At 53.0% G+C, this 16072-nt stretch overlaps 1 protein-coding gene and 1 long non-coding RNA gene across 3 annotated transcripts in view; one reads left to right on the forward strand and one right to left on the reverse strand.

Annotated features, from left to right (window-relative positions):
- The first annotated feature begins 788 nt into the window (after positions 1 to 788).
- LOC140108728 (uncharacterized) lies at positions 789 to 1990 on the forward strand. Its single transcript, XR_011851226.1, has 2 exons — positions 789 to 1422; positions 1547 to 1990. It is a non-coding gene; the product is annotated as an uncharacterized lncRNA (long non-coding RNA).
- An 8182-nt stretch (positions 1991 to 10172) lies between these two features.
- The window catches only part of LOC140108730 (sodium/potassium-transporting ATPase subunit alpha-3), a 70849-nt gene continuing 64949 nt past the window's right edge, over positions 10173 to 16072 (reverse strand). For both annotated transcript variants that reach the window (XM_072131922.1, XM_072131921.1), the window contains exons 14-23: positions 13121 to 13257; positions 12833 to 12983; positions 12421 to 12589; positions 12191 to 12345; positions 11984 to 12107; positions 11689 to 11834; positions 11436 to 11566; positions 11255 to 11356; positions 10921 to 11012; positions 10173 to 10825 (exon numbers count right to left, since the gene is read on the reverse strand). In XM_072131922.1, coding sequence (XP_071988023.1) covers positions 10797 to 10825; positions 10921 to 11012; positions 11255 to 11356; positions 11436 to 11566; positions 11689 to 11834; positions 11984 to 12107; positions 12191 to 12345; positions 12421 to 12589; positions 12833 to 12983; positions 13121 to 13257 — 1236 coding nt within the window. In that variant the 3' untranslated portion in view covers positions 10173 to 10796. The remainder of the gene's footprint in view (positions 10826 to 10920; positions 11013 to 11254; positions 11357 to 11435; positions 11567 to 11688; positions 11835 to 11983; positions 12108 to 12190; positions 12346 to 12420; positions 12590 to 12832; positions 12984 to 13120; positions 13258 to 16072) is intronic.

Genomic DNA, 16072 nt, shown 5'->3' on the forward strand with positions numbered 1-16072 from the left:
CTCCAGCTGTATATGTGATATCTGGGATCGGTGTATCTAATCCTCTCTCCGGCTGTATATGTGATATCTGGGATCGGTGTATCTAATCCTTCTCTCTCCGGCTGTATATGTGATATCTGGGATCGGTGTATCTAATCCTTCTCTCTCCGGCTGTATATGTGATATCTGGGATCGGTGTATCTAATCCTTCTCTCTCCGGCTGTATATGTGATATCTGGGATCGGTGTATCTAATCCTTCTCTCCGGCTGTATATGTGATATCTGGGATCGGTGTATCTAATCCTTCTCTCCGGCTGTATATGTGATATCTGGGATCGGTGTATCTAATCCTTCTCTCTCCGGCTGTATATGTGATATCTGGGATCGGTGTATCTAATCCTTCTCTCTCCGGCTGTATATGTGATATCTGGGATCGGTGTATCTAATCCTTCTCTCTCCGGCTGTATATGTGATATCTGGGATCGGTGTATCTAATCCTTCTCTCTCCGGCTGTATATGTGATATCTGGGATCGGTGTATCTAATCCTTCTCTCTCCGGCTGTATATGTGATATCTGGGATCGGTGTATCTAATCCTTCTCTCCGGCTGTATATGTGATATCTGGGATCGGTGTATCTAATCCTTCTCTCCGGCTGTATATGTGATATCTGGGATCGGTGTATCTAATCCTTCTCTCCGGCTGTATATGTGATATCTGGGATCGGTGTATCTAATCCTTCTCTCTCCGGCTGTATATGTGATATCTGGGATCGGTGTATCTAATCCTTCTCTCCGGCTGTATATGTGATATCTGGGATCGGTGTATCTAATCCTTCTCTCTCCGGCTGTATATGTGATATCTGGGATCGGTGTATCTAATCCTTCTCTCTCCGGCTGTATATGTGATATCTGGGATCGGTGTATCTAATCCTTCTCTCTCCGGCTGTATATGTGATATCTGGGATCGGTGTATCTAATCCTTCTCTCTCTGGCTGTATATATGATATCTGGGATCGGTGTATCTAATCATTCGGGTGCAGGTTATGTTCTCTTGTGGCGGCCCTTTGGCTTTGGGTCACATATTGTGGGGGCATCGGGCTCTGGTTCAGGTTGGTACCACTCCTGATGGTCGCTCAGGTCCTGTCTCGGTGCAGTGTCCTGTGTTTTGGGGGGCGGGGGGGGGGTCACCTGCTCCTCTCCATTGCTGGTCTGTCTGGGCCCAGGGACTGTTCTCTATGCGGTGAGGGGACAGTAGTGTCTGGAGGTGGAGTTGCCCTCTAAGTGTTGGGGTCGGGGGTCTCGGTGTCCCTCTCCAGGATGATGTTGTGTTGTACGTTCCAGGTCGTGAGGTCAGCACAGCGCATCAGTACGGATTGGCCGGAGCCGTCTCCTTCCCGTTCTTCTGGCTCGCCGGAGCAGGTGCTGCCGTATTCTGGGTTCTAGGTAAGACTCATCCATTACTGACATGTGGAACACAGGGGAGAACCATGACCAGTCACCGGTGCATGCTGTGACTTGTAGTTCTGCCCTGGAGGTTCCTTCATCCTCTCTTCTCTGTCTGCTGCAGGTGCCACCCTGGTGGTCATCGGGTCCCATGCCTCGTTCCATGAGATTGAGGGGGATTTTGAGGAGCTTCAGATGGAGCCAGTGTAAGGCAATGGCCTAAAGATGTGGCCCCCAGGACTCTGCCATATCCCCTCTGGGACCCATCACATGATACTAATGATGTGGCCCCCAGGACTCTACATATAAACCTCGGCTGTGCCTCCCCTCCCCCTCATTAAACGCCTTCATCCGTGAGCACTTTGCCGCAATCTTTGCACAATGTTGGATTAGTCAGTGACTGACACCCGGGGACCGTTATGTCAGATCTGCCGGGATTATTGGGGGCTGGTGAGATCAGGGAGAGATACAAGGTGGGTAAGTGTCTACTGAGAGCTCACGTGTCCTCGTGTCTGTCTGAGATTATGTGATATGTAGTCACGTGGTATAATAAATTTGTTATACAACCCCCGGGGGCTTCTGTGTATTACTGAGTTGTGTCTGGGCCCATCATCTACAGTCTGCACCACATCGGCATCAAGAACTGGGCCTGCTGTAATCTGATCCACATGCAGGATGGAACAGGAATGTGTCAGGACCTTGGAGGAGGTGCCGGAGCCCATCACCTATAGCCTGCACCACATCGGCATCAAGAACTGGGCCTGCTGTATTTGATCCACATACAGGATGGAACAGGAATGTGTCAGGACCTTGGAGGAGGTGCCGGAGCCCATCACCTACAGCCTGCACCACATCGGCATCAAGAACTGGGCCTGCTGTAATCTGATCCACATGCAGGATGGAACAGGAATGTGTCAGGACCTTGGAGGAGGTGCCGGAGCCCATCACCTATAGCCTGCACAACATCGGCATCAAGAACTGGGCCTGCTGTAATCTGCTCCACATACAGGATGGAACAGGAATATGTCAGGACCTTGAGGGAGGTGCCAGAGCCCATCATCTACAGCCTGCACAACATCAAGAACTGGGCCTGCTGTAATCTAATCTGTATAACGGATGGGACAGTAATGTGCCAGGACCTGGGGGGAGGTGCCGGAGCCCATCACCTACAGCCTGCACCACATCGGCATCAAGAACTGGACCTGCTGTAATCTGATCCACATGCAGGATGGAACAGGAATGTGTCAGGCCCTGGGGGGAGGTGCCGGAGCCCATCACCTACAGCCTGCACCACATCGGCATCAAGAACTGGGCCTGCTGTAATCTGCTCCACATACAGGATGGAACAATAATGTGTCAGGACCTGGGGGTAGGTGTCGGAGCCCATCCCATACAGCCTGCACCACAACGGCATCAAGAACTGGGCTTGCTGTAATCTGATCTGTATAACGGATGGTACAGGAATGTGTCAGGACCTGGGGGGAGATGTTGGAGCCCATCACCTACCGCCTGCACCACATCGGCATCAAGAACTGGGCCAGCTGTAATCTGCTCCACTTGCAGGATGGAACAGGAATGTGTCAGGACCTGGTGGAAGTTGTTATAGCCCTTCACCTTCAGCCTGCACCACATCGGCATCAAGAACTGGGCCTGCTGTAATCTGCTCCACATACAGGATGGAACAATAATGTGTCAGGACCTAGGGGTAGGTGTCGGAGCCCATCCCCTACAGCCTGCACCACAATGGCATCACGAACTGGGCCTGCTGTAATCTGATCTGTATAACGGATGGTACAGGAATGTGTCAGGACCTGGGGGGGAGATGTTGGAGCCCATCACCTACAGCTTGCACCACATCGGCATCAAGAACTGGGCCTGCTGTAATCTGCTCCACATACAGGATGGAACAATAATGTGTCAGGACCTGGGGGGAGATGTTGGAGCCCAACGCCTACAGCTTGCACCACATCGGCATCAAGAACTGGGCCAGCTGTAATCTGCTCCACATACAGGATGGAACAATAATGTGTCAGGACCTGGGGGTAGGTGTCGGAGCCCATCCCCTACAGCCTGCACCACAACGGCATCAAGAACTGGGCCTGCTGTAATCTGATCTGTATAACGGATGGTACAGGAATGTGTCAGGATCTGGGGGAAGTTGTTATAGCCCATCACCTTCAGCCTGCACCACATCGGCATCAAGAACTGGACCTGCTGTAATCTGATCCACATGCAGGATGGAACAGGAATGTGTCAGGACCTGGGGGGAGGTGCCAGAGCCCATCACCTACAGCCTGCACCACATCGGCATCAAGAACTGGGCCTGCTGTATCTGATCCACATAACGGATGGAACAGGAATGTGTCAGGACCTTGGAGGAGGTGCCGGAGCCCATCACCTATAGCCTGCACCACATCGGCATCAAGAACTGGGCCTGCTGTAATCTGCTCCACATGCAGGATGGAACAGGAATGTGTCAGGACCTGGAGGAAGTTGTTATAGCCCATCACCTTCAGCCTGCACCACAACACCATCAAGAACTGGACCTGCTGTAATCTGCTCCACATACAGGATGGAACAATAATGTGTCAGGACCTGGGAGGAGGTGCCAGAGCCCATCACCTACAGCCTGCACCACATCGGCATCAAGAACTGGGCCTGCTGTATCTGATCCACATACAGGATAGAACAGGAATGTGTCAGGACCTTGGAGGAGGTGCCGGAGCCCATCACCTATAGCCTGCACCACATCGGCATCAAGAACTGGGCCTGCTGTAATCTGCTCCACATACAGGATGGGACAGTAAGGTGTCAGGACCTGAGAGGAGGTGCTGGAGCCCATCACCTACAGCCTGCACCACATCGGCATCAAGAACTGGGCCTGCTGTAATCTGCTCCACATACAGGATGGAGCAATAATGTGTCAGGACCTGGGGGGAGATGTTGGAGCCCATCGCCTACAGCTTGCACCACATCGGCATCAAGAACTGGGCCTGCTGTAATCTGCTCCACATACAGGATGGAACAATAATGTGTCAGGACCTGGGGGTAGGTGTCGGAGCCCATCCCCTACAGCCTGCACCACAACGGCATCAAGAACTGGGCCTGCTGTAATCTGATCTGTATAACGGATGGTACAGGAATGTGTCAGGACCTGGGGGGAGATGTTGGAGCCCATCACCTACCGCCTGCACCACATCGGCATCAAGAACTGGGCCTGCTGTAATCTGCTCCACATGCAGGATGGAACAGGAATGTGTCAGGACCTGGGGGAAGTTGTTATAGCCCATCACCTTCAGCCTGCACCACATCACCATCAAGAACTGGACCTGCTGTAATCTGCTTCACATACAGGATGGAACAATAATGTGTCAGGACCTGGGGGTAGGTGTCGGAGCCCATCCCATACAGCCTGCACCACAATGGCATCAAGAACTGGGCCTGCTGTAATCTGCTCCACATACAGGATGGAACAGGAATGTGTCAGGACCTGGGGGTAGGTGTCGGAGCCCATCCCATACAGCCTGCACCACAATGGCATCAAGAACTGGGCCTGCTGTAATCTGCTCCACATACAGGATGGAACAATAATGTGTCAGGACCTGGGGGTAGGTGTCGGAGCCCATCCCATACAGCCTGCACCACAATGGCATCAAGAACTGGGCCTGCTTTAATCTGATCTGTATAACGGATGGTACAGGAATGTGTCAGGATCTGGGGGAAGTTGTTATAGCCCTTCACCTTCAGCCTGCACCACATCGCCATCAAGAACTGGACCTGCTGTAATCTGCTCCACATACAGGATGGAACAATAATGTGTCAGGACCTGGGGGTAGGTGTCGGATCCCATCCCCTACAGCCTGCACCACAACGGCATCAAGAACTGGGCCTGCTTTAATCTGATCTGTATAACGGATGGTACAGGAATGTGTCAGGATCTGGGGGAAGTTGTTATAGCCCATCACCTTCAGCCTGCACCACATCGGCATCAAGAACTGGACCTGCTGTAATCTGATCCACATGCAGGATGGAACAGGAATGTGTCAGGACCTGGGGGGAGGTGCCAGAGCCCATCACCTACAGCCTGCACCACATCGGCATCAAGAACTGGGCCTGCTGTATCTGATCCACATACAGGATGGAACAGGAATGTGTCAGGACCTTGGAGGAGGTGCCGGAGCCCATCACCTATAGCCTGCACCACATCGGCATCAAGAACTGGGCCTGCTGTAATCTGCTCCACATGCAGGATGGAACAGGAATGTGTCAGGACCTGGAGGAAGTTGTTATAGCCCATCACCTTCAGCCTGCACCACAACACCATCAAGAACTGGACCTGCTGTAATCTGCTCCACATACAGGATGGAACAATAATGTGTCAGGACCTGGGGGGAGGTGCCAGAGCCCATCACCTACAGCCTGCACCACATCGGCATCAAGAACTGGGCCTGCTGTATCTGATCCACATACAGGATAGAACAGGAATGTGTCAGGACCTTGGAGGAGGTGCCGGAGCCCATCACCTATAGCCTGCACCACATCGGCATCAAGAACTGGGCCTGCTGTAAACTGCTCCACATACAGGATGGGACAGTAAGGTGTCAGGACCTGGGAGGAGGTGCTGGAGCCCATCACCTTCAGCCTGCACCACATCGGCATCAAGAACTGGGCCTGCTGTAATCTGCTCCACATACAGGATGGAACAATAATGTGTCAGGACCTGGGGGGAGATGTTGGAGCCCATCGCCTACAGCTTGCACCACATCCGCATCAAGAACTGGGCCTGCTGTAATCTGCTCCACATACAGGATGGAACAATAATGTGTCAGGACCTGGGGGGAGATGTTGGAGCCCATCGCCTACAGCTTGCACCACATCGGCATCAAGAACTGGGCCTGCTGTAATCTGCTCCACATACAGGATGGAACAATAATGTGTCAGGACCTGGGGGTAGGTGTCGGAGCCCATCCCCTACAGCCTGCACCACAATGGCATCAAGAACTGGGCCTGCTGAATCTGATCTGTATAACGGATGGTACAGGAATGTGTCAGGATCTGGGGGGAGATGTTGGAGCCCATCACCTACAGCTTGCACCACATCGGCATCAAGAACTGGGCCTGCTGTAATCTGCTCCACATACAGGATGGAACAATAATGTGTCAGGACCTGGGGGTAGGTGTCGGAGCCCATCCCATACAGCCTGCACCACAACGGCATCAAGAACTGGGCCTGCTGTATCTGATCCACATACAGGATGGAACAGGAATGTGTCAGGACCTGGGGGGAGATGTTGGAGCCCATCACCTTCAGCCTGCACCACATCGGCATCAAGAACTGGACCTGCTGTAATCTGATCCACATGCAGGATGGAACAGGAATGTGTCAGGACCTGGGGGGAGGTGCCAGAGCCCATCACCTACAGCCTGCACCACATCGGCATCAAGAACTGGGCCTGCTGTATCTGATCCACATACAGGATGGAACAGGAATGTGTCAGGACCTTGGAGGAGGTGCCGGAGCCCATCACCTATAGCCTGCACCACATCGGCATCAAGAACTGGGCCTGCTGTAATCTGCTCCACATACAGGATGGGACAGGAAAGTGTCAGGATCTGGGAGGAGGTGCTGGAGCCCATCACCTACAGCCTGCACCACATCGGCATCAAGAACTGGGCCTGCTGTAATCTGATCTGTATAACGGATGGTACAGGAATGTGTCAGGACCTGGGGGGAGATGTTGGAGCCCATCACCTACAGCCTGCACCACATCGGCATCAAGAACTGGGCCTGCTGTAATCTGCTCCACATACAGGATGGTACAGGAATGTGTCAGGACCTGGGGGGAGATGTTGGAGCCCATCACCTACAGCCTGCACCACATCGGCATCAAGAACTGGACCTGCTGTAATCTGATCCACATGCAGGATGGAACAGGAATGTGTCAGGACCTGGGGGGATATGTTGGAACCCATCACCTACAGCCTGCACCACATCGCCATCAAGAACTGGACCTGCTGTAATCTGCTCCACATACAGGATGGAACAATAATGTGTCAGGACCTGGGGGGAGATGTTGGAGCCCATCGCCTACAGCTTGCACCACATCGGCATCAAGAACTGGGCCTGCTGTAATCTGCTCCACATACAGGATGGAACAATAATGTGTCAGGACCTGGGGGTAGGTGTCGGAGCCCATCCCCTACAGCCTGCACCACAATGGCATCAAGAACTGGGCCTGCTGAATCTGATCTGTATAACGGATGGTACAGGAATGTGTCAGGATCTGGGGGGAGATGTTGGAGCCCATCACCTACAGCCTGCACCACATCGGCATCAAGAACTGGGCCTGCTGTAATCTGCTCCACGTACAGGATGGAACAGGAATGTGTCAGGACCTGGGGGAAGTGCCGAAGCCCATCACGTACTGTCTGCACCACGTTGGCATCTGGACCTGCTGTAATCTGATCTGTATACCGGATGGGACAGGAAGGTGTCAGCACCAGGGGGAAGTGCCGAAGCCCATCACCTACTGTCTGCACCACGTTGGCATCTAGAACTGGACCTGCTGTAATCTGATCTGTATACAAGAAGGTGTCAGGACCTGGGGGAGGTGTTATTGCCCCATCCCCTGCTGTCTGCACCACATCAACCTCAAGACAGGAACTGCTGTAATCTGATCCATATACAGGATGGGACAGGAAGGTGTCAGGACCTGGGGGGAGGTGCCAGAGTCCATCACCTATAGTCTGCACCACATCGCCATCAAGAACAGGACCTGCTGTAATCTGATCTGTATACAAGAAGGTGTCAGGACCTGGGGGAGGTGTTATAGCTCCATCCCCTGCTGTCTGCACCACATCAACCTCAAGAACAGGACCTTTCGGAATCTGAGCCATCAATGCAATGGGACAGGAAGGTGTTTGAGCCCATCATCTAAAGTCTGCACCAAATCGACCTAAAAAATGGGGCCTGTCATAATATGAGCCATTTATGAAGTGTCACAGGAAAGTGTCAGGGCACCTGGTGGGGGGGGGGGGGGGGAGGTGTAGGTGCAGAATCCCATCACCTACAGTCTACACCACTTTGACCTCAGGAAGTCCTGTCGTAATCCGAGCCATCAATGGGATGCAACAGGAAGCTGCCGGGATGGGGGGTGGAATGGTGTCGGAGCCCATCGCCTACGGTCTACACTACATTGACCTTGAGTCTTCTGCTCGTGTTCTGCTCTGACAGCTCCAAGATCCTCTGTAATAAGAATTTTGCTATAAATTTGAGCCTGAATGTGGGATTTCTGAGCGATTATCAGAATATTGCAAATATTTATGAACACAACCACAGGATGAAAAGCTTTTTATCTGTGACACCAGTATCAGGAGATGTCCAGCTACAAGGGAATGAAGGGCTGGTCATCTGTGACACCAGTATCAGGAGATGTCCAGCTACAAGGGAAGGAAGGGCTGGTCATCTGTGACACCAGTATCAGGAGATGTCCAGCTACAAGGGAAGGCAGGGCTGGTCATCTGTGACACCAGTATAAGGAGATGTCCAGCTACAAGGGAAGGCAGGGCTGGTCATCTGTGACACCAAAATCAGGAGATGTCCAGCTACAAGGGAAGGAAGGGCTGGTCATCTGTGACACCAGTATAAGGAGATGTCCAGCTACAAGGGAAGGGAGGGCTGGTCATCCGTGACACCAGTATAAGGAGATGTCCAGCTACAAGGGAAGGGAGGGCTGGTCATCCGTGACACCAGTATAAGGAAATGTCCAGCTACAAGGGAAGGAAGGACTGGTCATCCGTGACACCAGTATCAGGAGATGTCCAGCTACAAGGGAAGGGAGGGCTGGTCATCCGTGACACCAGTATAAGGAGATGTCCAGCTACAAGGGAAGGAAGGGCTGGTCATCAGTGACACCAGTATCAGGAGATGTCCAGCTACAAGGGAAGGGAGGGCTGGTCATCTGTGACACCAGTATAAGGAGATGTCCAGCTACAAGGGAAGGAAGGGCTGGTCATCAGTGACACCAGTATCAGGAGATGTCCAGCTACAAGGGAAGGGAGGGCTGGTCATCCGTGACACCAGTATAAGGAGATGTCCAGCTACAAGGGAAGGAAGGGCTGGTCATCTGTGACACCAGTACCAGGAGATGTCCAGCTACAAGGGAAGGAAGGGCTAATAGCTTAAGGACAATGTTGCCCCCTCTGTGGGCAGGATCTGGTATTACAGCTCATCCCACACATAGCTGCGACCTGCCTGGAGTTGTCTCCTCCCGCAGCCTTTACCCTCCGCCCTGATGGCGCCCCGGAAAAAACCAGTCCGTGTGCAGTTTTTTGGGGCATTTTTTATTATTATTTATTTTTGTAAATCACAGAAAATGGCAGGAAAACACAAGATAAAAAAAATCGACAACCTGACAAAAACTTATGCGAGAGGGGGGCGGAGACACAAAACAGACACAAACCGCAAACAAGCCTCCCCCTGTCCTGGTGCCGGGGTCCTGTCACTGCCCACCCCTTACTGCCACCATGATGGCGGACCCCCCAGCGCCCCGCTCCTCTTGCCTGCAGACATATTATACATGAAGAATAGGGACATATACGGGATCGCTCGCAGGACATGCACTCACCATTCCCTCCTAATACACAGACATCAGGACTGTACCTACCACCCCCTCCTAATACACAGACATCACATCAACCTCTCGCTCTCATATAGAAGGAGCATCAGATCTGGGGGATAGTCGGGGGGGGGGGGGATGAATGGGGGGAGGGGGTATTACACAAATGAGACTTCACTATGAGAGATGCTCTGCAGGTCTCCCTGGAAGTCTAGGGGTAACCAGGGACCTATTATTGCCCCTCAGCAGACACATTGTGACCACAGCCCTGGTGCCCTCCAGAATCCCCGCTGCGCCCCCTCTAGAGGTTATTGCAGCCCCACCCGCGGGTCTCCACCTTCCCTTCCTAATCCCGCTTTGCCCTCCTTCAGTACTAGAATTGCCAGCAGTGAAGGGGTTAGCTGTTGCGGATTCCGTCGCGTTCCCTTTCTCCGTTACAATCCTCTCTCCCCCTCCGACATAACATCGAAAGGAAAACAGAAAGAAAAAAAAACTTCTCTGCGTCTATTTATATTTATATATAATATATATATATATTTATAATTGTACAGAACAGGGGGAGAGAAATGAGCCGAAAAAGAACCAAAGTGGAGTCTGGAGGAGAAGGCTGGAGCGGGGCGCAGCGGGCGTGGCCATTCTTCCATCCTGTGGTGCGCGAGATCGGGGGAGGTTTGTTTCTATGTTGTTTTTCTTTGTTGGGGTCGGGAGGTCGGAGGTCGGAGAGGGTCCAGGTCTGGGAGATGCGTCTCTGGGAATTTAATAATAAGACTCCTTTTCTACCCAACCTGTAAAAAAACAAAAACACTGCGGTCACGACCGATCCAGGAGGCGGGGAGATCCACGCACCCACCTCCCGGAGACACCCATGACCCGCTCTCACCTCCTGGGTGTCTTCTAAGGATAAGTTTTCGGATCTCATCGTATACAAAGATGAGGAAGCTGTATGGGAAGGCACAGAACCACCAGCTGGGCCTATGGGAGGAGACAAGAGATGCGTCAGAGATTGGACCCTACTAACCCTCCCGATCCCACTGCTGGTGACATAATGGAGGCAATAATAGTCGTTTCCCAGAGGCCTCTAGGGTTCTAATATTACAGAAGTATAACCAGGCGACGTCCCCCTCTGCAGGAACCTCTAGAACCTTCTACAGGATTGAAGGTTAATGAGTCTTCTCCTCGGGAGGTACAAGACGTCCACCCTCCCGCTCACTTACTTTAATGGGTACATTCTCAGTGCGATGTCCATCCCAGGGCAGTAGGACAAGAACGCTGCCAGAGCCGTCTCCTCAAATAGACCGAAAATGAGGATCTTATTCCTGTATTAAAGAGGAGACAGTCAGCAGGTCCGTCCCGATACACGTGTGGTTGTGTCCAGGAGACGGTGGGGTCACTTACTTCATGCCCTGCTGGAACACAGAGTTCCTTCTGGTTTTGCAGATGATGACGTCGGCCCATTGTACGACCACAATACTGACGAAAAAGGCCGTGTGACAGGTGAACTCCACGATCTTACGCTGCTCGTACGTCTACAGGAGAAAACAGAAGGGTCTGTGACTCCACTGACCGACCCTGCCCTGGGGGTCCCTCTATGCCCCATGGAAATGGTGACCCAAGGTGTGAAGGTCAGAGTGAAGAGGAGGCCACTCACCCACTGCTGCCCGTAGCTGTCCTCCAGGTCATTGACCGTTCTGTCATCCCAATTCAACCGAATTCCAACCAAGTGTGATGGCAAGAAACCGTTCTCTGCCAGGATGACAAAGTAGGAGAAGAAGCCTCCAAGAGCCTGGATCATACCTGACACGACAAACGGGATAAGAGATTGAAGGAGGACCTAGACCTAGGCTCTTCTATCCTCCATGTTAGGTTGTCTTCTTCTGTATCCTCCGATATATAACATATGCAGCCCAATTGGTGGCGCTGCTATATACGATCCCAGCACTCACCAATCTGCCCATACGCCATGCTGATCAGTCGCTCATTCACCAGTTTGTCGGTGCGGGGGTTTCTTGGTTGCCTCTTCATGATGTCACTCTCAGCAGCTTCGTAGGCCAAGGAGATGGCGGGAACCTGCAGAAGAGGATAGTTATGCACAAGGGCGTATGTCTGGGAACCTCTTCTAAGGATCATTATACAACCGTTCCCTTTCTCACCATGTCAGTGCCCAGATCAATGCACAGGATGGTGATGGTGCCCAAGGGCAGTGGGATGTTGGCCATGATGAAGAGCAGGAAAGGGGTGATCTCGGGAATGTTACTGGTCAGGGTGTAGGCAATGGACTTCTTCAGGTTATCAAAGATAAGGCGACCTGCAGACAGAGAGATATTACATATCCATGTTCTTAATGTGGGCCCTCACCAGCCCCGGGCTTGTCCCTTCTTACCCTCTTCTACCCCAGTGACAATAGAAGCGAAGTTATCGTCCAGCAGGATCATATCAGCTGCTTGCTTGGAGACATCAGAGCCAGCAATCCCCATGGCCACTCCAATATCGGCCTTCTTTAGAGCTGGGGAGTCATTGACACCATCACCAGTTACCGCCACGATGGCCCCCTGGAGAGAGGAGAGGAGAGGGAAGACCACGTCCATTACCCATCAGATATGTGCACTGAGAGTCCTAAGAGCACTAGAGAGGACCAATGGGGCCCTAAGTCACCAAATATTAATCTGATGTAGATTAATGGAGGAATATGTTTCTCTTCCAGTTATGAACGCTAGAGAAAACTGACACCAGTAATCCTACACATAACATCTGCTGGTGGCAGATTCCCTGGATCCCGGGTGGCGCGCCCTCACCTGGCGCTGGCAGCCTTCTACAATGATCAGCTTCTGTTGTGGGGATGTGCGGGCGAAGACAATCTCTGTGTGGTTCTGAAGAATCTCGTCTATCTGCTCGGTGCTCAGGTCCTTCAGGTCGGTGCCGTGAATTACACAGGCCTTGGCATCCCTGGGCAGACATAGAAGGGTCGTTACTTTCCCTAACACAACACTCATCAATATCAAGTAATTCCAGCAATGGGCACAGAGATCCATCACAAAGAGTCTACAGCGCCACAGAACTTCCAGGGCCCTGACGGACTTTACCTTGGGTTCACCTGGGAGACTGGGATGTTGAGTCGGGCAGCGATATCTTCCACAGTCTCGTTACCCTCGGAGATGATGCCCACACCCTTGGCAATGGCTTTGGCTGTGATTGGATGATCTCCAGTCACCATGATTACCTAGAAGAAAAAAAGAGTCTGGTTACCACCAAGACGGGATGTGTAAAGAGATAAAAAATATTGTCAATGAAAAGTGCACAAGAGTAAATCAGTGTCACTGAGTCAGGAGATCAGGTGGATGGGTCCTGTCAGGAGATCAGGTGGATGGAGCCCTGTCAGGAGATCAGGTGGATAGGGTCCTGTCAGGAGATCAGGCGGCTGGGGTCCTGTCAGGAGATCAGGCGGCTGGGGTCCTGTCAGGAGATCAGGCGGATGGAGTCCTGTCAGGAGATCAGGTGGATGGAGTCCTGTCAGGAGATCAGGTGGATGGAGTCCTGTCAGGAGATCAGGTGGATGGAGTCCTGTCAGGAGATCAGGTGGATGGGGTCCTGTCAGGAGATCAGGTGGATGGAGTTCTGTCAGGAGATCAGGTGGATGGGGTCCTGTCAGGAGATCAGGTGGATGGATTTCTGTCAGGAGATCAGGTGGATGGAGTCCTGTCAGGAGATCAGGTGGATGGAGTCCTGTCAGGAGATCAGGTGGATGGAGTTCTGTCAGGAGATCAGGTGGATGGAGTCCTGTCAGGAGATCAGGTGGATGGAGTCCTGTCAGGAGATCAGGTGGATGGAGTTCTGTCAGGAGATCAGGTGGATGGGGTCCTGTCAGGAGATCAGGTGGATGGGGTTCTGTCAGGAGATCAGGTGGATGGAGCCCTGTCAGGAGATCAGGTGGATGGAGCCCTGTCAGGAGATCAGGTGGATAGGGTCCTGTCAGGAGATCAGGTGGATGGGGTCCTGTCAGGAGATCAGGTGGATGGAGTTCTGTCAGGAGATCAGGTGGATGGAGCCCTGTCAGGAGATCAGGTGGATGGAGTTCTGTCAGGAGATCAGGTGGATGGAGTCCTGTCAGGAGATCAGGTGGATGGAGTCCTGTCAGGAGATCAGGTGGATGGAGTTCTGTCAGGAGATCAGGTGGATGGGGTCCTGTCAGGAGATCAGGTGGATGGGGTTCTGTGAGGAGATCAGGTGGATGGAGCCCTGTCAGGAGATCAGGTGGATGGGGTTCTGTCAGGAGATCAGGTGGATGGGGTTCTGTCAGGAGATCAGGTGGATGGAGTTCTGTCAGGAGATCAGGTGGATGGGGTCCTGTCAGGAGATCAGGTGGATGGAGTTCTGTCAGGAGATCAGGTGGATGGGGTCCTGTCAGGAGATCAGGTGGATGGGGTTCTGTCAGGAGATCAGGTGGATGGAGCCCTGTCAGGAGATCAGGTGGATGGGGTTCTGTCAGGAGATCAGGTGGATGGAGTTCTGTCAGGAGATCAGGTGGATGGGGTCCTGTCAGGAGATCAGGTGGATGGAGTTCTGTCAGGAGATCAGGTGGATGGAGCCCTGTCAGGAGATCAGGTGGATGGAGCCCTGTCAGGAGATCAGGTGGATGGAGCCCTGTCAGGAGATCAGGTGGATGGAGTTCTGTCAGGAGATCAGGTGGATGGGGTCCTGTCAGGAGATCAGGTGGATGGAGTCCTGTGAGGAGATCAGGTGGATGGAGCCCTGTCAGGAGATCAGGTGGATGGAGTCCTGTCAGGAGATCAGGCGGATGGGGTCCTGTCAGGAGATCAGGCGGATGGAGTCCTGTCAGGAGATCAGGCGGATGGAGTCCTGTCAGGAGATCAGGCGGATGGAGTCCTGTGAGGAGATCAGGCGGATGGAGCCCTGTCAGGAGATCAGGTGGATGGGTCCTGTCAGGAGATCAGGTGGATGGAGTTCTGTCAGGAGATCAGGTGGATGGAGCCCTGTCAGGAGATCAGGTGGATGGAGTTCTGTCAGGAGATCAGGTGGATGGAGTCCTGTCAGGAGATCAGGTGGATGGAGTCCTGTCAGGAGATCAGGTGGATGGAGTTCTGTCAGGAGATCAGGTGGATGGGGTCCTGTCAGGAGATCAGGTGGATGGGGTTCTGTCAGGAGATCAGGTGGATGGGGTTCTGTCAGGAGATCAGGTGGATGGAGTTCTGTCAGGAGATCAGGTGGATGGGGTCCTGTCAGGAGATCAGGTGGATGGAGTTCTGTCAGGAGATCAGGTGGATGGGGTCCTGTCAGGAGATCAGGTGGATGGGGTTCTGTCAGGAGATCAGGTGGATGGAGCCCTGTCAGGAGATCAGGTGGATGGGGTTCTGTCAGGAGATCAGGTGGATGGAGTTCTGTCAGGAGATCAGGTGGATGGGGTCCTGTCAGGAGATCAGGTGGATGGAGCCCTGTCAGGAGATCAGGTGGATGGAGCCCTGTCAGGAGATCAGGTGGATGGAGCCCTGTCAGGAGATCAGGTGGATGGAGTTCTGTCAGGAGATCAGGTGGATGGGGTCCTGTCAGGAGATCAGGTGGATGGAGTCCTGTGAGGAGATCAGGTGGATGGAGCCCTGTCAGGAGATCAGGTGGATGGAGTCCTGTCAGGAGATCAGGTGGATGGGGTCCTGTCAGGAGATCAGGCGGATGGAGTCCTGTCAGGAGATCAGGCGGATGGAGTCCTGTCAGGAGATCAGGCGGATGGAGTCCTGTGAGGAGATCAGGCGGATGGAGCCCTGTCAGGAGATCAGGCGGATGGGTCCTGTCAGGAGATCAGGTGGATGGAGTTCTGTCAGGAGATCAGGTGGATGGAGCCCTGTCAGGAGATCAGGTGGATGGAGTTCTGTCAGGAGATCAGGTGGATGGAGTCCTGTCAGGAGATCAGGTGGATGGAGTCCTGTCAGGAGATCAGGTGGATGGAGTTCTGTCAGGAGATCAGGTGGATGGGGTCCTGTCAGGAGATCAGGTGGATGGGGTTCTGTCAGGAGATCAGGTGG

The sequence above is a fragment of the Engystomops pustulosus genome, unplaced genomic scaffold (assembly GCF_040894005.1).
Source record: "Engystomops pustulosus unplaced genomic scaffold, aEngPut4.maternal MAT_SCAFFOLD_175, whole genome shotgun sequence".
NCBI lineage: Eukaryota > Metazoa > Chordata > Amphibia > Anura > Leptodactylidae > Engystomops > Engystomops pustulosus.